Source organism: Oncorhynchus clarkii, chromosome 4, assembly GCF_045791955.1.
Source record: "Oncorhynchus clarkii lewisi isolate Uvic-CL-2024 chromosome 4, UVic_Ocla_1.0, whole genome shotgun sequence".
NCBI lineage: Eukaryota > Metazoa > Chordata > Actinopteri > Salmoniformes > Salmonidae > Oncorhynchus > Oncorhynchus clarkii.
Window position 1 is genome coordinate 85,483,697 of NC_092150.1, and position 25,824 is coordinate 85,509,520.

General features: G+C 43.4%; 1 protein-coding gene across 2 annotated transcripts in view; it reads left to right on the plus strand.

Moving 5' to 3' along the window:
- The window catches only part of LOC139407391 (ryanodine receptor 3-like), a 270,933-nt gene that overhangs the window by 53,703 nt on the left and 191,406 nt on the right, over window positions 1-25,824 (plus strand). For both annotated transcript variants that reach the window (XM_071151137.1, XM_071151138.1), the window contains exons 3-10: window positions 2,999-3,103; window positions 4,604-4,624; window positions 9,020-9,094; window positions 9,751-9,829; window positions 13,053-13,165; window positions 17,516-17,615; window positions 18,980-19,073; window positions 22,466-22,540. In XM_071151137.1, the coding sequence (XP_071007238.1) occupies window positions 2,999-3,103; window positions 4,604-4,624; window positions 9,020-9,094; window positions 9,751-9,829; window positions 13,053-13,165; window positions 17,516-17,615; window positions 18,980-19,073; window positions 22,466-22,540 (662 nt within the window). The remainder of the gene's footprint in view (window positions 1-2,998; window positions 3,104-4,603; window positions 4,625-9,019; window positions 9,095-9,750; window positions 9,830-13,052; window positions 13,166-17,515; window positions 17,616-18,979; window positions 19,074-22,465; window positions 22,541-25,824) is intronic.

Here is a 25,824-nt window from a genome sequence, read left to right on the forward strand (position 1 = left end):
GATAATTGGTACTTTAATTTGAATTATTCATGAAATAAAATAGAGGAGAAATCCAGTTTAAAGTATTCCAGCTACCGTTGGATAAGGTCACATGACGTTAGGAGAAATTCAGTATAGTGTGTTCCAGGTACTGTTGGATAAGGTCACATGACATTAGGAGAAATTCAGTCTTTGCCTCTCCTCCCCCTCTTCTCTCCTCCCCTACTACTCTCCTCCCACTCTTCTCTTCCCTCCTCTCCATCTCCTCTCCTCACCGTCTCCTTTTCTCTCCTCTCCTCTTCTCGCTCTCTCCTCTTATCTCCCTCCCCTCTCCTCTCCTCTCCCTCTTCTCCCATCTCCTTTTCTCTCCTCACTCTCCTCTCCTCCCCTTCTCCTTTCCTCTCCTCTCCTCTTCTCTCCTCTCAAACTCCTCTCCTCTTCTCTCCTCTCAAACTCCTCTCCTCGCTCTCTCCTCTCCTCTTCTCTCACTCCCCTCTCCTCTCCTCTCCCTCCCCTCCCATCTCCGTTTCTCTCCTCTCACTCTCCTTCCCTCCCCTTCTCCTTTCCTCTCCCTCTCCTCTCTTCCCCTCTTCTTTTTCTTTACTCCCCCTCTCTTCCCCTCTCCTCCCCCTCTCTTCCCCTCTCCTCTCCCCCTCCTCCCCCTCTCTTCCCCTCTCCTCCACCTCTAAAACACAGTATAGCCTCAAAACATGTTTAAAACTATAATTGTGGTCCCATGGATGGTCATTCTTTGTATCCATATCTCCGTCTATGAATTTGAGAGTGGTTACATTTCCTCAGCCCCGTCCCGCAGCTCTTTACCAAAACAGTGGCAGGTTGACCACATTGTTGTTTGAATAGCAGATTTCCCCTTTAAACCGTTTAATGGAAGGGGCCGTTCCTGGGGTACAAAACACATGCCAGAGGAGAGCAGAGTACAGAGCACACACACACACACACACACACACACACACACACACACACACACACGCACACGCACACACACACACATAAAACATATACACAACACACACAACATACACAAAACAAACACAACACACACACACCACACACACACAACAAACACAACACACACACACACAACACACACACACACACAACATACACAAAACAAACACAACACACACACACCACACACACACAACAAACACAACACACACACACAACACACACACACACACAACATACACACACACAAACACAACATACACAAACACACACACACACAACAGACACACACACAACACAACACACAGAACATACACATACACACACACAACACACACACACACAACACAACACACACAACATACACATATACACACACACAACACAACACACACACAACACAACACACACAACATACACACACACAACACAACACACACAACACAACACACACAACACAACACACACAACACAACACACACAACACAACACACACAACATACACACACACGGACACTAACTGAAGTGTTGTGAAGGTGGGTGTATGCCTGGGAAATACCAATGGGAAGTGGGACACGTACATGCACTGGAGGACAGTTACATAGATACCCTTGTTAAAGGCTTTGATTGGTTTGTCTTTCTGTTAAATCATTCAAGAGAGTAGGATCTCATCTCAATGACTTATCTGGCTAAATTAACATGTATGATAACAGGTTGAATTGAAAAAGGGGTTTTCAAGATGTTCAATGCACTAGAGATTACACTGTAAGGGGCAATTCACCTCATCCACCAACAATGTGTGGCAACACCTGTGTGATTCCACAGCAACCACATAAAGGTTAAATAAAATCAACAGGAGGTGGACAGGGTAATAACGAGAGAGGAGGATCAGTGGACAATAAGGGATGTCGAGGATGGCTGAGGAACTCATTCATGTATTTAATTAGGACCTAGCTAGAGCTAGACACGCTCAGAGCTCTCACCTTTACAGATGCTCCAAATTAGACTCTCTCCTTTCCCTGTCCTCCTCTCCTCTCCCTTCTCTCCCCCTCTCCTCTCCTCTTTCTCCGCCTCCCCTCCCCTCCCCTCTCCTCTCCTCTCCTCTCCTCTCCTCTCCTCTGCCTCCGCCTCTCCTCTCCTCTCTTCCCTTCTCTTCTCTCCTGTTTTCTCTCCCTCTCCTCTCCTCTCCTCTCCTCTCCTCTCCTCTCCTCTCCTCTTGTCTCATCTCTTCTCTTCTCCTCTACTCTCCTCTTCTCCCTTCTCTTCTCTCCTGTTTTCTCTCCTCTCCTCTCCTCTTGTCTCATCTATTCTCTTCTCTCAGGCAAATCATTCAACATAAACACAGACAAGCAGAAGAAACAGAAAGACTTCTGAAGCTGTTCAATTATTTATAAACGCAGTTATAAAACTCATTACTTCAATCAGATTCATTATATTGTGTTGTTCTCCCCTTCCAAGCATCTGCTGTTGTAGAACTTTGTTTGTCCAACATTGAGGGTGGTTACCAGTGGAAAAAGCAGTGTGTCAGTACATTCATGGAGATGTATTTATATCATGATCAAATTTCATCCTTCATTTTAAGACTCTTGTAATTGAGACCTACTGCAAGTCATCAGTTCTCATGTCTAATTGTGTGTTTACTGCTACTTACATTTCTCTCTGCATTGATGGTATTTAGTATACTTGGTATATGTCCTGCAATGATGTAGTGTTGTTAAATGCAGAGACAATCAGGCTAATCTCTCCCCACAACCTCTCTCTCTCTCCCTCCCTCCCTCCCTCCCTCCCTCCCTCCCTCCCTCCCTCCCTCCCTCCCTCCCTCCCTCCCTCCCTCCCTCCCTCCCTCCCTCCCTCCCTCCCTCCCTCCCTCCCTCCCTCCCTCCCTCCCTCCCTCCCTCCCTCCCTTCCTCCCCCCTCACTCCCGCCTGCCCTCTCCCCCCTCCCTCCCTCCCTCCCTCCCTCCCTCCCTCCCTCCCTCCCTCCCTCACTCCCTCCTGCCCTCTCCCCCCCCCCCCTCCCTCCCCCCTCCCTCCCTCTGTCCATCCTGCAGTATGTTCCTCCTGACCTTTGTATCTGCTGTTTCATCCTGGAGCAGTCCCTGTCTGTCCGGGCCCTGCAGGAGATGTTGGCTCATACAGTGCCTAACAATGAGGGGGTGAGTATCGCTGCATTACCTGTATACATAATCACTTTATAACCTACTCATTATACCTGCATTACCTGTACATAATCACTTTATAACCTACTCATTATACCTGCATTACCTGTACATAATCACTTTATAACCTACACATTATACCTGCATTACCTGTATACATAATCACTTTATAACCTACACATTATACCTGCATTACCTGTATACATAATCACTTTATAACCTACTCATATACCTGCATTACCTGTATACATAATCACTTTATAACCTACTCATATACCTGCATTACCTGTATACATTATCATGGTATCATCGGTACACCTCAGACCATGGTCAAAGACATAGGTGATACACTTTCACAGTTCTTAGAGTATTTGAAAGCTTTGTACGTAGTTGAATTTTGTAGAGTATTTTACAGTGTTTTATACCACTGTGTCTCATAATGGCAAACAAATCATGTTGTTGTAAGGTATGGACAATAATACATTGACAATTCATGACTCATCAGGATTCTGGTTAAAGAATATATGCCAATAAGTTTAATTAAATAAATAATATATTAAATAAAATATCAATAAGATTTATCAAAGAAATAATGTATTGAATAAGAGATAAGGGGATAATAATAAAATGTATATTTTCTCCTTGTTTGACCACAAGATAAGTCTTGAAGATATTGCTTCTACGGTAGTGTCCTCTCTAGCTGTGTGACAGTGCCCACTCCATGTCAGACACAGACCCAGCCACAGAGAAATAGCCTGCTATTGCCTTGCTTTAAGTACACCCAGACAGTCTTCTCCCCTCTTTCCTTTCTCTGTTCTGCCCACTTGATTTACAAATAGAATGTACCCTTCCTTCCTTCCTTCCTTCCTTCCTTCCTTCCTTCCTTCCTTCCTTCCTTCCTTCCTTCCTTCCTTCCTTCCTCCTTCCCTCTCTGCCTCCCTCCCTCCCTCCCTCCTTCAGCTATAGTACCACTGCCATTCTTAGTGATGAGCAGTGATAAGTAATCATGAATAGGGAGATAGATACTTAAATACTTATGATAATAGTGTCCCCTACTGCAATCAAACACTTCATGGTGTGCACCTTTATGAAGAGATGTCAGCTAAGTTATGAGCGCTATTGGATCGACAACTGAACACATTAGAATTGATTTGCTTGTAGTTAGCTTAGCTTAGCTGCCCTTGCTTCACTGCTTCTGGGGTGCAAGACGATCCGATCAGTGTCAAGTTTGCATCCATTACTGCGGTGAAGTGAATTTCTGTTTTGTTGTGGTGATAACCACAGAACGCCAGGCACTTCAGTATCAGAGATGAGTATTTCAACCTGGCCCTGGACTAAAAAACACACATGACCTTATTATTTTTTTGGTTAATTCACCCATTTTATGACACATTTTAATGGAGACTCATGCTCTTTTAGGTATAATTTTATATAGTTGACTTCCATAACTCCATGTAATATTGTTATTTCGTCTGTATCTGTGTTGAACGCTGCTAGAAAGCGGACCATGAACAGTGGGTATGTTCATTTGTTACTTTCTTTCGTTGGCATGAAGGCTCACCTCTACTGACCCCTAACTATTAAATAAAGAAAGATCTCACTTTGGCCACTTTCCCTTCAAAGTGTTGCCTATTTTGGGATTGTCATCATACTATACTAAAGTCATTTATGACTATGTTTTTCAGTAGATTTGTAGGTTCATCAGACACATAAGGAAGATTCAGAAGTATGCTGAGAATATAATTGAGAATTGAGAATATTGTATATAGCCAGAGAATTACATTTTAAAAACTAATATTATTAGGTAAATATGCATTTGACTGAAAACCCCACGGACTCATAGAACAATGAACGTTATGAACCTGTCACAGACAAACACAGAGATGTTAAACTATGCCCCTGAACATCAATGAACGTGATGAACCTGTCACAGACAAACACAGAGATGTTAAACTATGCCCCTGAACATCAATGAACATTATGAACCTGTCACAGACAAACACAGAGATGTTAAACTATGCCCCTGAACATCAATGAACATTATGAACCTGTCACAGACAAACACAGAGATGTTAAACTATGCCCCTGAACATCAATGAACGTGATGAACCTGTCACAGACAAACACAGAGATGGTAAACTATGCCCCTGAACATCAATGATTTATGACAATCTTGAAATAGACATCCCATTGGTGCCTTCCTTCACCTTGTGCACACGATTCACGGGACTGGAATGCTTGGCTTGGTGCCCCTCAGGGACAAACTATGTGTCTGTGTGAACGCATTTTCAAGGGAAATAGCTAACTAGTTAGCACTTTCTCTAAACAGCTAGTATTTTAGCTAACCCATTTAGTGCTTAACGATAGGGGGGAAAAACCCTTAAATCTAAACCTTAAAATATTTACTACACAGGGTATGTTATTATCTCTCATGGACAGATGTACGTAACATTAACAGCTGTGTAGCTGACCCAGTTACACAATATTATAGTTATGGGTTTCCGAGATTATATATTATGTCAAATATATAATTTGTGATAACTTTTTTTGATGAAGCATCATTTGAAGACTTTAGGGAATTAACAGGAAACCGATGTGTTGGAACGATGATCCCTCACTGTGGTGTTTTTTTGAATGTGTGGTTTCCTTTCCTCTCTGTGTTGTTTCTAACAGTCTCATTTCAGTCTCAGAAATAAAAGAGGAAATGTTGTTGAATCGGCATTGATTCCAGAAGCTTCACACAATGATTCCAGAAGCTTCACACAATGATTCCAGAAACTTCACACAATGATTCCAGAAACTTCACACAATGATTCCAGAAACTTCACACAATGATTCCAGAAACTTCACACAATGATTCCAGAAACTTCACACAATGATTCCAGAAGCGTCACACAATGATTTCAGAAGCTTCACACAGTGATTCCAGAAGCTTCACACAATGATTCCAGAAGCTTCACACAGTGATTCCAGAAGCTTCACACAGTGATTCCGGAAGCTTCACACAATGATTCCGGAAGCTTCACACAATGATTCTGGAATTAACATACAAAGGTGTAGAACAAAGCTATTTGGAATTTGGAAACCAACACTAGGATCTAATCACTGGGATCTATTCTACAGTGGGATCTATTCACTGGGATCTATTCTACAGTGGGATCTATTCACTGGGATATATTCTACAGTGGGATCGATTCACTGGGATATATTCTATAGTGTACACCTTGCTCTTGGTGGAACACTTTCTCTTTTCTCCTTGTCCATTTTCTCTATCTTGCTTTTCCCTTTTTTTTCGTGTGTTTAATTTTTTCTTCCCTCCTATAAACATAAAATCGGTTTGATCAAATGGGCAGCAAGCAAACGGAATACAATGTCCCCAGCCATTACTCTGATAATTTGAACACTCCCTGCAGATGCTCAGATAGAGCGGTATTAGAGTGGGGGGGGGGGGCGTTGCCCGTTGTCGCGCCGCCAACACAAAGGCCACAGTTCACAGTGCTGATGTGTCGGCATGACAGGCTGCTGAAATACGGGCCGCTCCGCCCCTTTCCCAGCTCTACCCCTCTACCCCTCTCTCTCTCTCTCTCTCTCTACCCCTCTCTCTCTCTCTCTTCCCTACTCTCTCTCTCTCTTTCTCTCTCTACCCTCTCTCTCTCTCTCTCTCTACCCCTCTCTCTCTCTCTCTCTCTTCCCTACTCTCTCTCTCTCTTTCTTTCTCTACCCTCTCTCTCTCTCTCTCTTCCCTACTCTCTCTCTCTCTTTCTCTCTCTCTCTCTCTCTCTCTCTCTCTCTCTCTCTACCCTCTCTCCCTCTCTACCCTCTCTCTCTCTCTCTTCCCTACTCTCTCTCTCTCTTTCTCTCTCTACCCTCTCTCTCTCTCTCTCTACCCCTCTCTCTCTCTCTCTTCCCTACTCTCTCTCTCTCTTTCTTTCTCTACCCTCTCTCTCTCTCTCTTCCCTACTCTCTCTCTCTCCGTATCTCCTCTCAACAACAGCTGGGATGAAGCAGGATACTCTTCCCTACTCTCTCTCTCTCTTTCTCTCTCTCTCTCTCTCTCTCTCTCTCTCTCTCTCTCTACTCTCTCTCCCTCTCTACCCTCTCTCTCTCTTCCCTACTCTCGCTCTCTCCGTATCTCCTCTCAACAACAGCTGGGATGAAGCAGGATACTCTTCCCTTCTTCCCCCTTTTTTTTTATTTTGATCAATCCTCTGTTTCCTTTTTCGTCCAGAGTTATTATACAACCACCCAGCTGCAGTGTCAGTGGGATCTAGTTCACCAGCTGGTAGGCTTGGGGGCGTAGAGGACTGGGGGTTTGAACTCTGGGGGGCTGAGGGGTTTGGGGGCTTCATGGAGCAACTTGGGAATTCACTTGCTCCCTGTGGAACTGTAGACTGTACCACCAAATCACCAACCACAGATTGATTCTGAGACTTGTGGTGTTTATAGATGGTTGATTGATTGATTCTGAGACTTGTGGTGTATATAGATGATTGATTGATTGATTCTGAGACTTGTGGTGTATATAGATGGTTGATTGATGGGATTTATATAGCATCTAAATAGCGAGAAAATGACGTCCTCCATCAGCAATGTGTAGCGGCACCCGTTATCTTCCTTTAATAAGCTCTCTTTCTTTATTGAAAATTATTTCTCACTCCTTTATAGGGGATATAGATAGCAACGCTGTAGAGAGTTTGTGCGTTATTATGCTAATGTGACGTAATCTTGTTTTTTCTTCATGCCTCTAGAGGTTGTTGAGGAGGGTGAGTAATAATACCATTTTTGTTTTTAAATCTTTCTGTTTTCTTCAGTTCATTGATATCAAAAGAGACTTTGAGGACTTTGTCTCTTTTGAGATCTTCATTTTACATAAGATATACTTTTCTTTACGGGTTTCACTTCACAACATGTCTTCGTCCACGGTACTGCGACCAAATGTTTCTCGTTTGTCCACTGAACGGTGGGTCTAACACAGGTAGTCGTGTTGTACAGCATGACCTGGGTGGGATAACCTCTGACTTTTTGGGACTGTTTCATGTTGGTTGTGTTGTTGTTGTTGTTGTGTTCATTTGATTGTTTGTCTGTCTGTCCTCTCGTGGGGGTACTAGTCAAGCATCTCCGTATCCCAGATGGCATCCTATGCCCTATATAGTGCACTACTTTTGACCAGGGCCCATAGGGCTCCCACATGATTCCCACAGGATTCCCACAGGATTCCCACAGGGCACCAAAGGGCTCTCATAGGGCTCTCATATGGCTCCATAGAGCTCCATGGGGCTGTCATGGGGCTCCATAGGGCTCTCATAGGGCTCCATAGGGCTCTCATAGGGCTCCATAGGGCTGTCATGGGGCTCCATAGGGCTCCATATGGCTCCATAGGGCACTCATAGGGCTCCATATGGCTCTCAGAGGGCTCCATAGGGCTCTCATAGGGCTCCATAGGGCTCTCATAGTGCCCCATAGGGCTCTCATAGGGCTCCATAGGGCTCTCATAGGGCTCCATAGGGCTCCATAGAGCTCCATAGGGCTCTCATAGGGCTCCATAGGGCGCCATAGGGTAGTAGTGCACTATATAATGAATAGAGTGCCATTTGGGACGCATAATGTCCTTTGTCTCCAGACAATATTCTAAAGTGATGTCGTCCCCTCATGTCCTTTCCATCAGCTGCTCTAAGAGACCGGAAAAAGCTCAAGTGAATTCTCAGTCTTCTTGTCATTTTTATTTCCCGTACTCCGGTCAGATCAGTGCAGATGAAGGAAAGGAGACGAGGGGAGGATTCTACGTTAGACTATTGAGATGCAACACCCAGACTCTTAACCTCCTGAGTTGTTTCCTCTCTCCCTCCCTGCTTCCCTCCCTCCCTGCCTTCTCCTCCCCTCCCCTACCCTCCACTCTTCTCTCCTCCTTCCTAGGCGGCCCAGGGAGGTGGACACCGGACCCTGCTCTATGGTCACGCCATCCTCCTACGCCACTCCTTCAGCGGAATGGTGAGCATGTGGAACATCTGCCACCCTGACCCTCATACTCACAGTGGCCCACACGGCACCCTACTCCCTTTATAGTGCACTACTTTTGACCAGGCCCCATAGGGCTCTTGTAAAAAGTTGTGTACTTTAATTAGGAATAGAGTGCCATGTGGGACATACGTTTTAACAACAACAAACATTTTACTGAGGAGCTCCAGTGACTGAGGAGCTCCAGTGACTGAGGAGCTCCAGTGACCGATGAGCTCCAGTGACCGATGAGCTCCAGTGACCGATGAGCTCCAGTGACTGATGAGCTCCAGTGACCGATGAGCTCCAGTGACTGAGGAGCTCCAGTGACTGAGGACCAACATCTGTGAAAGCTTTAGCAGTACCAGAGCTGTATTATCAGTGGATAGGTGTTGAATGAAAAGGTCACCAGACCAGACTGTATTACCTAAACATTAGAATGCAGAAGCTCTAAAGATAGCACGCCCAATGGCTTGAGATTTGCACACAATTTGAAATAATTTAACAGTTTATATGATGAAATAATTTAAAGGTATATATATATATACTGTAAATGCAAATGATAGAAATGAATCATGAAAGATGTAAATACATTTCATTGTTTTCTTTCCTACCTTCTCGCAATTTCATACTGTGTGGCTTCTCAACAGTACCTGACCTGCTTGAAGACATCGAGGTCGTTGACAGACAAACTGTCATTTGACGTGGGATTACAAGAAGATTCAATAGGTAAGATTTATTACACACAGCCTTGCTCCCTGTATCTACATCTAATGGTGTTAGGTACCATTTATATTACACACAGCCTTTCTCTAATGGTATAGAGCTTTCTGAATAGTCATTTTAGGTCGTCCTCCCTTGAGATTAAATAATTTATTTAAAGGAGAAGGAGAAAAAACTCTGTGGGTCCTTCCCAAATGGAGCCTAAGGGCCCTGGTCAAAAGGGCCCTGGTCAAAAGGGCCCTGGTCAAAAGTAGTGCACTATAAAGGGAATGGGTTGCCATTTGGGACACATCCTGTGGCTGCTGTGGAGCCAGCATTGTATTGGTAGCTAGGTGACATTTGAACTACAAAATTAAGCGGAGTCATTTATCAAACCGGATGTGATACTTAACCCTTTACACTCGTGGAAATTGGCCTACATGGATAGGGCTAAATTGACATGTTTCTTAAAGAATAAATAATTCCTGAGTGGCACAGCGTTCTAAGGCGCTGCATTTCAATGCTAGAGGTGTCACTACAGACCCTGGTTCGATTCCAGGCCCAATCACAACCGGCTGTGATTGGGATTCCCATAGGGTGGTGCACAATTGGCCCATTTGGGAAGGACACACAGAGTTTTGTCTCTTCTCCTTTAGATAAATTATTTAATCTCAAGGGAGGACGACCTAAAATGACTGTTCAGAAAGCTCTATACCATTAGAGCAAGGCTGTGTGTAATATGGAATGCATAACCATGGTAGAAATTAAAATGGAACTGTTTGGAGATTATGGGGAAATGATTAGAATAATGGTGAGGACACAACAGTTTACCTGACACATCCAAACAGTGGCATTTGCCTGTGCTTAGTCCCATTCCATTTCTTTTTTTATCCTGAAAAACTCCCCAGTCCTTAAAGATTAGATTACAAACATACCCATAACATGATGCAGCCACCACCATGGTTGAAAATATGGAGAGTGGTACTCAGTGATGTGATGTGTTAGATTTACCCCAAACATAACTTTGTACTCAGGAAAAGAAATGAATTGCTTTGTCAACTTTTTTGCTGTATTACTTTAGTGCCTTGTTGCAAAGAAGTATTGTATTGTGGAGTAATTACAATGTTTTCGATCCATCCTCAGCTTTTTCCTATCACAGCCATTAAGCTGTTTTAAAGTCACCATTGGCCTCATGGGGAAATCCCTGAGCAGTTTCCTTCCTTTCCGGCAACTGAGTTACGCCTGTATCTTTGTAGTGACTGGGTGTATTGATAAACCATCCAAAGTATAATTAATAACTTCACCATGCTCAAAGTGATATTCAATGTCTGCTTTTTTTTAACCCATCTACCAATAGGAACCCTTCTTTGAGAGCCATTGGAAAACCTCCCAGGTCTTTGTGGTTGAATCAGTGTTTGAAATTCACTGCTCAACTGAGGGACCTTACAGATAATTGTATGTGTGGGGTACAGAGATGAGGTAGTCATTAAAAAAGTTATGTTAAACACTATTATTGCACGCAGTGAGTTCATGCAATTTTTTTGTATCTTGTTAAGCACATTTTTACTCCTGAACTTATTAAGGCTTGCCGTTGCAAAGGGTTTGAATACTTATTGTAAACATTCATTTGTAAACACTTCGAAACACATAATTCCACTTTGGTATTGCGTGTAGGCCAGTGACAAAAATAACATCTAAATTCAGGCTGTAACACAACAAAATGTGGAAAAAGTCAAGGGGTGTGGATACTTTCTGAAGGCGCTGTACACTGAGTCCTCGAAATGAACAGCATTTCTCTAACTCAGGCAACAACAAATGTGCTAAAGTTGCCCAGTTAGCAGGAGGGTTGGGGGCAACTTCTTGTCGCGCGTGATGCTCAAGGTCAGAACACTGTCAGTCAAAATCCGTACAACGCTGTGAAGCGGAGACCCTGAGTTCTGACGTCATGTATAGCATGTTACCGCGCTGCCACTGCGTTCCAATGGAAGACCTTATCAGTGTCCAAATCTGAGTATACGGGTGCAGGTGTAAAGATCTGTGATTTTCAAGGGCTACCTGTGACTCTACGGGACGTGCAGACTGGTTTCCATATTAATAGCTGACCTTGCTATTTAAATGTGCTGTGGCCCCCATAATAGAGGCACTATATCAACGAGAGGACGTTACGAGCAGACAAAATGGTTGCCTTGAGTCTGTCTGTTGCCTGGCTTTGAAACTGTTGATCTTTGATATTCGAAGACTTCAAAATGTACTGATCAACAATCCTGCAGCAAATAATTATATAGTAACAACACTGTATGTATTAGTGGGCTATGGACCGCCAATGAAATGCAAGAAATGTACATGCCAGTGAAATATTTGAAGAAGTATGCATTTGTATTTCAATGGGAGACTTCTATATCTTTATATTTTTCATATCCTTATGAAGTTACAAATTATGTGTTACCATAGTTACCATAATGTTATTGTAATCTTAGATCCCGAGAACCACATTGTGAGTGCACTGGCTAGCAACTATGTTAACAGTCTGTCACAAGAGACTATGATAGTCTGTCACAAGAGACTATGATAGTCTGTCACAACAGACTGTGATAGTCTCATCCAAGGCCTGTCGTCTGTCACAAGAGACTATGATAGTCTCATCCAAGGCCTGTCGTCTGTCACAAGAGACTGTGATAGTCTCATCCAAGGCCTGTCGTCTGTCACAAGAGACTGTGATAGTCTCATCCAAGGCCTGTCGTCTGTCACAAGAGACTGTGATAGTCTCATCCAAGGCCTGTCATCTGTCACAAGAGACTGTGATAGTCTGTCACAAGAGACTGTGATAGTCTGTCACAAGAGACTATGACAGTCTCATCCAAGGCCTGTCGTCTGTCACAAGAGACTGTGATAGTCTCATCCAAGGCCTGTCGTCTGTCACAAGAGACTGGGATAGTCTGTCACAAGAGACTGTGATAGTCTGTCACAAGAGACTATGACAGTCTCATCCAAGGCCTGTCGTCTGTCAAAACAGACTGTGATAGTCTCATCCAAGGCCTGTCGTCTGTCACAAGAGACTGTGATAGTCTCATCCAAGGCCTGTCATCTGTCACAAGAGACTGTGATAGTCTGTCACAAGAGACTGGGATAGTCTGTCACAAGAGACTGTGATAGTCTGTCACAAGAGACTATCACAGTCTCATCCAAGGCCTGTCGTCTGTCACAACAGACTGTGATAGTCTCATCCAAGGCCTGTCGTCTGTCTCTCCAGGAGAGGCATGTTGGTGGACCATCCACCCTGCGTCCAAGCAGAGGTCAGAGGGAGAGAAGGTCCGTATCGGAGACGACCTCATCCTGGTCAGCGTGTCCACAGAGAGGTACCTGGTGAGTATCTATCAATCAACCAGTAAACCAATCAATCAACCAATCAATCCGTCCACAGAGAGTTACCTGTGAGACACAAATTGAACACTATTTGCGGCCCATTGTCACCTTTCAGTAGGTGTGAAGGTAGGTGTGAAGGTAGGTGTGAAGGTAGATGTGAAGGTAGGTGTGAAGGTAGGTGTGAAGGTAGGTGTGAAGGTAATTATGTGGTTTTACGTTCCTCTAAATACTCACAGCCACTCATATGGCCAGAGGCAGGTTCGCAACACATAAAGGGATAAAACAGCAATGAGAACCACATTGATCCTAAAAACTCTCATAAATACTGTCTAGTCTAGCTACCCGACTGTTTCTGTATTCAACAGTGTTTTATCGCTGCCTTCCCCAGACAACAAGTTGGCTAAAGCCTGAACAGATTGTCACGCTGGCAATATACTCTCACCTCCTTACAGACAATATCAACATGCTATTGCTCGTACTTTGGTTCAGACGGTTTGTTTTGAGTTAGACAGAGAACATTAAATCTGTTGTTCAGTTCACAGACTGTGGATCATTGCTCATTTCTCCATCTCCTATATATTTATTTCCTTTCATTTTTTCACTTGTTGGTCTGTATTTCTGCTGGGTTGATTTATTTCCATGCCAAGTCGTTTTAATATCTGAATATCTGTAGCGCCGGGCCTACCTCCCTGTTAGAGACCACTGGGGAAAGATTGAAAGCCCAAGTGGGGGGGAAATGATGTGTGTTTTGGACGGATTATGTGCCTCACTGACCTCAGTGCTGACTGATTGATTGAGCAGGCCAGGAGGAGACCAAGGTCTTAGATCAGTTTGGGTTGTCTTGCCAGAGCAAGCTAAGAGACTAGGATTCAGCAGAGACAGCACAAACAGATCTGAGACCTGGCTAGGTAATGACAAGACAGCGCAAACTGATCTGAGACCTGGCTAGGTAATGCAAGACAGGACAAACAGATCCAACATCACATCAATCCACTTGAAATAGTCCTGTAAAAACAGTTGTCAAGTCTTGAATCCCTCAGCCCAGGACAACCAGTGGCATTTATCTGGCTGATGAGCTGACAACGATTACCAAACCTTCCATAGCAAAGTCATCACTTACAGAGAGATGACACCTGGAGAAGAGCCCCCTAAGTAAGCTGGTCCTGGGGCTCTGTTCACAAACACAAACACACCCCACAGAGCCCCAGGACAGCAGCACAATTAGACCCAACCAAATCACGAGAAAAAAAAGTTAATTACTTGACACATTGGAAAGAATTCACAAAAAAACAGAGCAAACTAGAATGCTATTTGGCCCTAAACAGAGACTACACAGTGGCAGAATACCTGACCACTGTACTGACACAAAATTAAGGAAAGCTTTGACTATGTACAGACTCAGTGAGCATAGCCTTGCTATTGAGAGAGGCTGCCGTAAGTAGACCTGGCTCTCAAGAGAAGACAGGCTATGTGCACACTACCCATAAACAAAATGAGGTGGAAACTGAGCGACACTTTCTAACCTCCTGCCAAATGTATGACCATATTAGAGACCAATATTTCCCTCAGATTACACAGTCACAAATAATTCGAAAATAATTCAATTTTGATAAACTCCCATATCTACTGGGTGAAATTCCACAGTGTGCCATCACAGCAGCAAGATGTGCGACAAGTTGCCACAAGAAAAAGGCAACCTGTGAAGAACAAACACCATTGTAAATACAACCCATATTTATGTTTATTTATTTTCCCTTTTGTACTTTAACTTAACTATTTGCACATCGTTACAACACTGTATATAGACGTAATATGACATTTTAAATGTCTTTATTATTTTGGAACTTGTGTGAATGATATATTTACTGTTCACTTTTTATTGTTTATTTCACTTTTGTTTATCCATTTCACTTGCTTTGGCAATGTAAACATACGTTTCCCATGTCAATAAAGCCCCTTGGCAATGTAAACATACGTTTCCCATGTCAATAAAGCCCCTTGGCAATGTAAACATACGTTTCCCATGTCAATAAAGCCCCTTGGCAATGTAAACATACGTTTCCCATGTCAATAAAGCCCCTTGGCAATGTAAACATACGTTTCCCATGTCAATAAAGCCCCTTGGCAATGTAAACATACGTTTCCCATGTCAATAAAGCCCCTTGGCAATGTAAACATACGTTTCCCATGTCAATAAAGCCCCTTGGCAATGTAAACATACGTTTCCCATGTCAATAAAGCCCCTTGGCAATGTAAACATACGTTTCCCATGTCAATAAAGCCCCTTGGCAATGTAAACATACGTTTCCCATGTCAATAAAGCCCCTTGGCAATGTAAACATACGTTTCCCATGTCAATAAAGCCCCTTGGCAATGTAAACATACGTTTCCCATGTCAATAAAGCCCTTTGGCAATGTAAACATACGTTTCCCATGTCAATAAAGCCCCTTGGCAATGTAAACATACGTTTCCCATGTCAATAAAGCCCCTTGGCAATGTAAACATACGTTTCCCATGTCAATAAAGCCCCTTGGCAATGTAAACATACGTTTCCCATGTCAATAAAGCCCCTTGAATTGACTTGAGAGAGAGAGAGAGAGAGAGCGAGAGAGAGAGAGAGAGAGAGAGACAGAGAGAGACAGAGAGAGAGAGACAGAGATAGACAGAGAGAGAGAGACAGAGAGAGACAGAGAGATGCAAAGCATGAAACATAGAGAGCGGTAGAGTGTGCTGGAAGCATTTGGAGAGGAAATGTGTAATTATAACATAGCTACCTACACTCAGCGGTGCATGACTTTCAACTCTACCAAAGGAAAACATTCATCTGATTCATCACCCTACTGACAAACAATCGACTGTTCCTCAACCATGGACTGAATATCACACAGGGGTTATTTCCTGAGTGATGAAGAACTGTTGGTTTTCTGATATCATTGATATGACCCATCCCAGTATACTCTCTTTTGCCTATGCCTAATTTCATTCTGAACATCTTTGAAGGTTGTTGTTAGAGCTGTTGTCTCTATGCTGGAGTCCCAGAGCCTGTCTGTGTGAAGCTGTTTGTTGTGGATTAAACTGGTGTTGGCAGTCTCATTGTGATCAGTAGGCCATGGAGTCCCTTTGAGCTCGACAATCTCTTCTCCCCAGCAAAGACCAGCCCGGCTTGAGATCTTAATCTGGAGCCGCAGCCGATGCGGATCCTTAGAGAGGGGTGATCGGTCTTTGTGGCAGTAATGCACTGTAAAGGCTTTAGGCAGTGTCTAAACACTGTCAGGGTTCAGACAAAGTCATAAAATGCCAACTAGCATCACAGGCCCTGTGGAGTCAAAAACATGATTTCCCTGTGTTTTATATACACTGAGTGCACAAAACATTAGAAACACCTGCTCTTTCCATGAAATGGACTCACCAAGTGAATCCAGGTGAAAGATTTGATCCCTTATTGATGTCACCTGTTATATCCCCTTCAATCAGTGTAGATGAAGGGGAGGAGACAGGTTAAAATGGGCAGGACAAAATATTTAAATGCCTTTGAACGGGGTATGGTAGTAGGTGCCAGGCGCACCAGTTTGAGTGTGTCAAGAACTGTAAAGCTGCTGGGTTTTTCACGCTCAACAGTTTCCCATGTGTATCGGTAATGGTCTACCACCTATAGGACATCCAGCCAACTGGACACAACTGTGGGAAGTTGTGGAACTCTTTCAATACCTTGTAAAGTCCATACCCCGACAAATTTGAGGCTGTTCTGAGGGCAAAAGGGGGTGCAACTCAATATCAGGAAGGTGTTCCTAATGTTTTGTACACTCAGTGTATAGTTCCACACTATGAAGTTGACGTAATACTGTGAAATTGTGAAAATTATGATAACACCCTTTTAGTGTTAGAGCTGTTTGAAAAGACCATCTGAAATTTCAGCCTGTTTTAGTGGGATGGATTTTTGGCCGGTAAATGAGTTAATAGACCAATAGGAAAGAGACTTCCAAACCTCTCTGCCAATAACAGCTAGTTTACAGTTTCCCCCTCCCACTCAGGCCACTCCCAGGCAGTCCTAGCTAAATTCTTCCTTGAGAGATTGCTCTTTGCTAAGAAGCTATTCTGTTCTTTATTTTAATTGGAAACAATCCCAGTAAGGTACTTAATTGTCACCCAGAAATGATTTGATATTGAGATAAAAATGGCTACATTGGACCTTTAAATCTCTCCTTTACCAGCCCCCATATCCTCTCTCTCTCTCTCTTTCTCTCTCTCTCTCTCTCTCTCTCTCTCTCACTCACACACACACCTACACACACACACACACACACACACAATCCACTGCTTCTAACCCCATGCTGTTTCCTTTCTTCCAGCACCTGTCCATCTCTAGCGGTAGTTTCCAGGTGGATGCCTCCTTTATGCAGACTCTGTGGAACGTCCAGCCTACCTGCTCAGGAAGCAACGTGGCTGTAGGCAAGTACACCACGACTCAATTATACAATTATAATTTCAGGTTAATCCTTCATGATGAACTAGGACATATTTAGTTGTTTCAGGAATGTGATGTACTTTACGCTGCTTTGTGACATACACCCTTGGGGAAAGCAACCCATACACCCTTGGGGAAAGCAACCCATACACCCCTGTGAAACCAACCCATACACCCCTGTGAAACCAACCCATACACCCCTGTGAAACCAACCCATACACCCCTGGGAAACAAACCCATACACCCTTTGCAAAGCAACCCATACACCCTTTGGAAACCAACCCATACACCCTTTGGAAAGCAACCCATACACCCTTGGGGAAAACAACCCATACACCCTTGGGAAACCAACCCATACACCCTTGGGGAAAACAACCCATACACCCCTGGGCAACCAACCCATACACCCCTGGGAAACCAACCCATACACCCCTGGGCAACCAACCCATACACCCCTGGGCAACCAGCCCATAAATCCTGTGCAACCAACCCCTAAACCCTGTGCAACCAACCCATACACCCCTGGGAAACCAACCCATACACCCCTGGGCAACCAACCCATAAATCCTGTGCAACCAACCCATAAACCCTGTGCAACCAACCCATACACCCCTGGGAAACCAACCCATACACCCCTGGGCAACCAACCCATACACCCCTGGGCAACCAACCCATACACCCCTGGGCAACCAACCCATACACCCCTGTGAAACCAACCCATACACCCCTGGGCAACCAACCCATACACCCCTGGGCAACCAACCCATACACCCTTGGAAAACCAACCCATACACCCCTGGGCAACCAACCCATACACCCCTGGGAAACCAACCCATACACCCCTGGGCAACCAACCCATACACCCCTGGGAAACCAACCCATACACCCTTGGAAAACCAACCCATACACCCCTGAGCAACCAACCCATACACCCCTGGGCAACCAACCCATACACCCCTGGGCAACCAACCCATACACCCCTGTGAAACCAACCCATACACCCCTGGGCAACCAACCCATACACCCCTGGGCAACCAACCCATACACCCCTGGGCAACCAACCCATACACCCCTGGGCAACCAACCCATACACCCCTGTGAAACCAACCCATACACCCCTGGGCAACCAACCCATACACCCCTGGGCAACCAACCCATAGACCCCTGGGAAACCAACCCATACACCCTTGGAAAACCAACCCATACACCCCTGGGCAACCAGCGGGTATAAGTCTATTAATAAGTCAGTCGATCATCAGATCATCATTGAGGCTAGTATGGTGTGAACATATCTATCATAACTTGAAAAGATCCCTATTGACCTTAGAATCTTGTGTTTATCCAATAGGATTCCTGTGTGGTGGTCACGTGATGCATCTTTGTCACGGGCATGATGAGAGTCTGACCATACCTGGGTCAGAGGCCAGCGAGATGGAGCAGAGGTACACTAGGCTTCCTGTCTGCCATTTTAACAGTATATTAGAATATGTCCTGAAGACCAGAGGCTCTTAACCCTACTATTAAGGGCCATTTTAACAGGCACTTACAGTTACGTTTTATGATTTAAGAGAGCTTTATGTGAACTGGCATGACATTTTATCACCATACTGTTGAATCGTTTAGAGAAATGGGATACATAGCCGTCCCTGGTCCTCAATGAATCTTGATCATCATCCACCTTTTTATAGATATCTCTGAATGTACATTGGTGTCCATATTTCTCTATTGAGGCTTGTGTCAAAATTAAGTGATTTTTTTTGGTGCATATTTTAATTTAATTTGCTGTACATTTTATGAAAGTACAGACTAAGAGCTTCATAATGGTATATCATACATTATAAATTGGGTGATTAAAACCCTGACAGCCGTAGTATATCAGACCGTATACCACATGGTATATCAGACTGTATACCACATGGTATATCAGACTGTATACCACATGGTATATCAGACTGTATACCACGTGGTATATCAGACTGTATACCACAGGTATGACAAAACATGTATTTTTACTGCTCTAATTACGTTGGTAACCAGTTTAGAATAGCAATAAGGCACCTCAGGGGTTTGTGGTATATGGCCAATATACCACGGCTAAGGGCAGTGTCCAGGCATTCTGTAGTCTGTTGTGAGTAAGAACAGCCCTTAGCCGTGGTATATTGACCATATACAGTACCACACCCCATTTAAATGTAGTTGACAAGCAGGAGAAAAGGCCCTTAGAAAGATTTTGAGATTTTCACACTTCCTCTCCTTTGTTTACGCCCTATTCAACATCCTTCACACCCTCTTAAGCCTTAGCCCCACCCACCCACACATAACCCATGTGAGTCAGCATGGTATTGTCCTCCAGAAAGTTGTCTCTACTTAAACCCAGCAACATTCAGGGCAGCAATGTTTGTTGCGAACTGTAGCAACACTTGCAGTTCTCCCTAGCTATATCTTTCCAAAAATCCACAGTAGCCAAGATGATCTCTATACTGATCAAGGAAGAGCCCGTTCTGTTATTAACATAAGCCTGTGACATGACAGAGCCATGTGCTTTCTCCTTGGCTCAACTAGGCTGATAATTCTACGTTTCTATTCATATTTACAGATCCCATACACGTTTTTTAATTAAGCCACATGAAAGTTCATATATTCAAGAAAATCTAAAATCTAAACAATACTAATAAATATATGCATACATACAGTAGCAGTCAGAAGTTTGGACACACCTACTAATTCAAGTGTTTTTCTTTATTTTATAATGTAGAAATAATAAAAATAAAGAAAAACCCTTGAATGAGTAAGTGAATCCAAACTTCTGACTGGTACTGTATATATATACACATTTTGGGGGGCCCTTCTGGGGAGTGCAGGGTAGCCTAGCGGTTAAGAGGTTGCTGGTTTAAATCCCTGAGCCAACTAGGTGAAATATATGCCGATGTGCCCTCAAGCAAGGCACTTAACCCTAATTGGTCCTGTAAATTACTCTGGATAAGAGTGTCTGCTAAAATACAAAATGTTTAAATATACAGTGCCTTGCGAAAGTATTCGGCCCCCTTGAACTTTGCGACCTTTTGCCACATTTCAGGCTTCAAACATAAATATATAAAACTGTATTTTTTTGTGAAGAATCAACAACAAGTGGGACACAATCATGAAGTGGAACGACATTTATTAGATATTTCAAACTTTTTTAACAAATCAAAAATGGAAAAATTGGGCGTGCAAAATTATTCAGCCCCCTTAAGTTAATACTTTGTAGCGCCACCTTTTGCTGCGATTACAGCTGTAAGTCGCTTGGGGTATGTCTCTATCAGTTTTGCACATCGAGAGACTGAATTTTTTTCCCATTCCTCCTTGCAAAACAGCTCAAGCTCAGTGAGGTTGGATGGAGAGCATTTGTGAACAGCAGTTTTCAGTTCTTTCCACAGATTCTCGATTGGATTCAGGTCTGGACTTTGACTTGGCCATTCTAACACCTGGATATGTTTATTTTTGAACCATTCCATTGTAGATGTTGCTTTATGTTTTGGATCATTGTCTTGTTGGAAGACAAATCTCCGTCCCAGTCTCAGGTCTTTTGCAGACGCCATCAGGTTTTCTTCCAGAATGGTCCTGTATTTGGCTCCATCCATCTTCCCATCAATTTTAACCATCTTCCCTGTCCCTGCTGAAGAAAAGCAGGCCCAAACCATGATGCTGCCACCACCATGTTTGACAGTGGGGATGGTGTGTGTGTTCAGCTGTGTTGCTTTTAGGCCAAACATAACGTTTTGCATTGTTGCCAAAAAGTTCAATTTTGGTTTCATCTGACCAGAGCACCTTCTTCCACATGTTTGGTGTGTCTCCCAGGTGGCTTGTGGCAAACTTTAAACAACACTTTTTATGGATATCTTTAAGAAATGGCTTTCTTCTTGCCACTCTTCCATAAAGGCCAGATTTGTGCAATATACGACTGATTGTTGTCCTATGGACAGAGTCTCCCACCTCAGCTGTAGATCTCTGCAGTTCATCCAGAGTGATCATGGGCCTCTTGGCTGCATCTCTGATCAGTCTTCTCCTTGTATGAGCTGAAAGTTTAGAGGGACGGCCAGGTCTTGGTAGATTTGCAGTGGTCTGATACTCCTTCCATTTCAATATTATCACTTGCACAGTGCTCCTTGGGATGTTTAAAGCTTGGGAAATCTTTTTGTATCCAAATCCGGCTTTAAACTTCTTCACAACAGTATCTCGGACCTGCCTGGTGTGTTCCTTGTTCTTTATGATGCTCTCTGCGCTTTTAACGGACCTCTGAGCCTATCACAGTGCAGGTGCATTTATACGGAGACTTGATTACACACAGGTGGATTGTATTTATCATCATTAGTCATTTAGGTCAACATTGGATCATTCAGAGATCCTCACTGAACTTCTGGAGAGAGTTTGCTGCACTGAAAGTAAAGGGGCTGAATAATTTTGCACGCCCAATTTTTCAGTTTTTGATTTGTTAAAAAAGTTTGAAATATCCAATAAATGTCGTTCCACTTCATGATTGTGTCCCACTTGTTGTTGATTCTTCACAAAAAAATACAGTTTTATATCTTTATGTTTGAAGCCTGAAATGTGGCAAATGGTCGCAAAGTTCAAGGGGGCCGAATACTTTCGCAAGGCACTGTAAGTCAAATGCCTCGGATCCCATAACTGGTCACATTTAGTTTTAGTTTTAAAATGCACTAGGAAGAGAGTAATGTTTGTATTGCAAAGTCACTGTGTTTATTAATAGAGACAAATGTCCTGGTTTAAATTTAACTTCGTCTGTTTTAAAGGATCCAGACCTGAACCCTCTCCTCGCTCTCTTTGTCCACAGGATTGTGAACTATGAGATGGGTAAAGGAGCATCCAGGGCCCGCTCTCTCTGGAGGCTGGAGCCCCTCAGGATCGGGTGAGCTGATACGCACCACGCAGCCACACACACAAACACCGATACCTAACCCTACCTCACGCTCTCTAGTTTCTCCATCTCCCTGCCAGATGCTCACTCACCTAGACACTGCACTCACTCACCTAAACGCCAATATGATTTCAGATACTTTTCAGGGTAGTGACACTTTTCACTATAACCCCATCAGGTATTATAACCACTATAACCCCATCAGGTACTATAACCCCATCAGGTACTATAACCACTAGAACCACATCAGGTACTATAACCACTAGAACCGCATCAGGTACTATAACCACTAGAACCCCATCAGGTACTATAACCCCATCAGGTACTATAACCACTATAACCCCATCAGGTACTATAACCACGATAACCCCATCAGGTACTATAACCACTATAACCCCATCAGGTACTATAACCACTATAACCCCATTAGGTACTATAACCCCATCAGGTACTATAACCCCATCAGGTACTATAACCACTATAACCCCATCAGGTACTATAATCACTATAACCCCATCAGGTACTATAACCATTATAACCCCATCAGGTCCTATAACCCCATCAGGTACTATAATCACTATAACCCCATCAGGTACTATAACCACTATAACCTCATCAGGTACTATAACCACTATAACCCCATCAGGTACTATAACCCCATCAGGTACTATAACCACTATAACCCCATCAGGTACTATAAACCTATCAGGTACTATAACCACTATAACCCCATCAGGTACTATAACCACTAGAACCCCATCAGGTACTATAACCACTAGAACCCCATCAGGTACTATAACCCCATCAGGTACTATAACCACTATAACCCCATCAGGTACTATAACCACTATAACCCCATCAGGTACTATAACCACTATAACCCAATCAGGTACTATAACCACTATAACCCCATCAGGTACTATAACCAATATAACCCCATCAGGTACTATAACCCCATCAGGTACTATAACCACTATAACCCCATCAGGTACTATAACCCCATCAGGTACTATAACCACTATAACCCCATCAGGTACTATAACCACTATAACCCCATCAGGTACTATAACCCCATCAGGTACTATAATCACTATAACCCCATCAGGTACTATAACCACTATAACCCCATCAGGTACTATAACCACTATAACCCCATCAGGTACTATAACCCCTATAACCCCATCAGGTATTATAACCCCATCAGGTACTATAACCCCATCAGGTACTATAATCACTATAACCCCATCAGGTACTATAACCACTATAACCCCATCAGGTACTATAACCACTATAACCCCATCAGGTACTATAACCACTATAACCCCATCAAGTACTATAACCACATCAGGTACTATAACCACTATAACCCCACCAGGTATTATAACCACATTAACCTCATCAGGTACTATAACCCCATCAGGTACAATAACCCCATCAGGAACTATAACCCCATCAGGTACTATAACCCCTATAACCCCATCAGGTACTATAACCACTATAACCCCATCAGGTATTATAACCCCATCAGGTACTATAACCACTATAACCCCATTAGGTACTATAACCCCATCAGGTACTCTAACCACTATAACCCCATCAGCTCCTATAACCACTATAACCCCATCATGTACTATAACCACTATAACACCATCAGGTACTAAAAACCACGATAACCCCATCAGGTACTACAACCACTATAACCCCATCAGGTACTATAAGCCCATCAGGTACTATAACCACTATAACCCCATCAGGTACTATAAGCCCATCAGGTACTATAACCACTATAACCCCATCAGGTACTATAACCCCATCAGGTACTATAACCACTATAACCCCATCAGGTACTATAACCCCATCAGGTACTATAACCACTATAACCCCATCAGGTACTATAACCACTATAACCCCATCAGGTACTATAACCACTATAACCCCATCAGGTACTATAACCACTATAACCCCATCAGGTACTATAACCACTATAACCCCATCAGGTACTATAACCAATATAACCCCATCAGGTACTATAACCCCATCAGGTACTATAACCCCATCAGGTACTATAACCACTAGAACCCCATCAAGTACTATAACCCCATCAGGTACTATAACCACTATAACCCAATCAGGTACTATAACCACTATAACCCCACCAGGTACTATAACCACTATAACCCCATCAAGTACTATAACCCCATCAGGTACTATATCCACTATAACCCCATCAGGTACTATAACTACTATAACCCCATCAGGTACTAAAACCCCATCAGGTACTATAACCCCATCAGGTATTATAACCACTATAACCCCATCAGGTACTATAACCACTATAACCCCATCAGGTACTATAACCATTATAACCCCATCAGGTACTATAACCCCATCAGGTACTGGTCCCCCATCAGGTACTATAACCCCATCAGGTACTATAACCCCATCAGGTATTATAACCCCATCAGGTACTATAACCCCATCAGGTACTATAACCCCATCAGGTACTATAACCCCATCAGGTACTATAACCACTACAACCCCATCAGGTACTATAACCCCATCAGGTACTATAACCCCATCAGGTACTATAACCACTACAACCCCATCAGGTACTATAACCACTATAACCCCATCAGGTACTATAACCGCTATAACCCCATCAGGTACTATAACCACTATAACCCCATCAGGTACTATAACCGCTATAACCCCATCAGGTACTATAACCACTATAACCCCACCAGGTACTATAACCCCATCAGGCACTATAACCACTACAACCCCATCAGGTACTATAACTGCTATAACCCCATCAGGTACTATAACCACGATAACCCCATCAGCTCCTATAACCACTATAACCCCATCATGTACTATAACCACTATAACACCATCAGGTACTAAAACCACGATAACCCCATCAGGTACTATAACCACTATAACCCCATCAGGTACTATAAGCCCATCAGGTACTATAACCACTATAACCCCATCAGGTACTATAAGCCCATCAGGTACTATAACCACTATAACCCCATCAGGTACTATAACCCCATCAGGTACTATAACCACTATAACCCCATCAGGTACTATACCCCCATCAGGTACTATAACCACTATAACCCCATCAGGTACTATAACCACTATAACCCCATCAGGTACTATAACCACTATAACCCCATCAGGTACTATAACCACTATAACCCCATCAGGTACTATAACCAATATAACCCCATCAGGTACTATAACCCCATCAGGTACTATAACCCCATCAG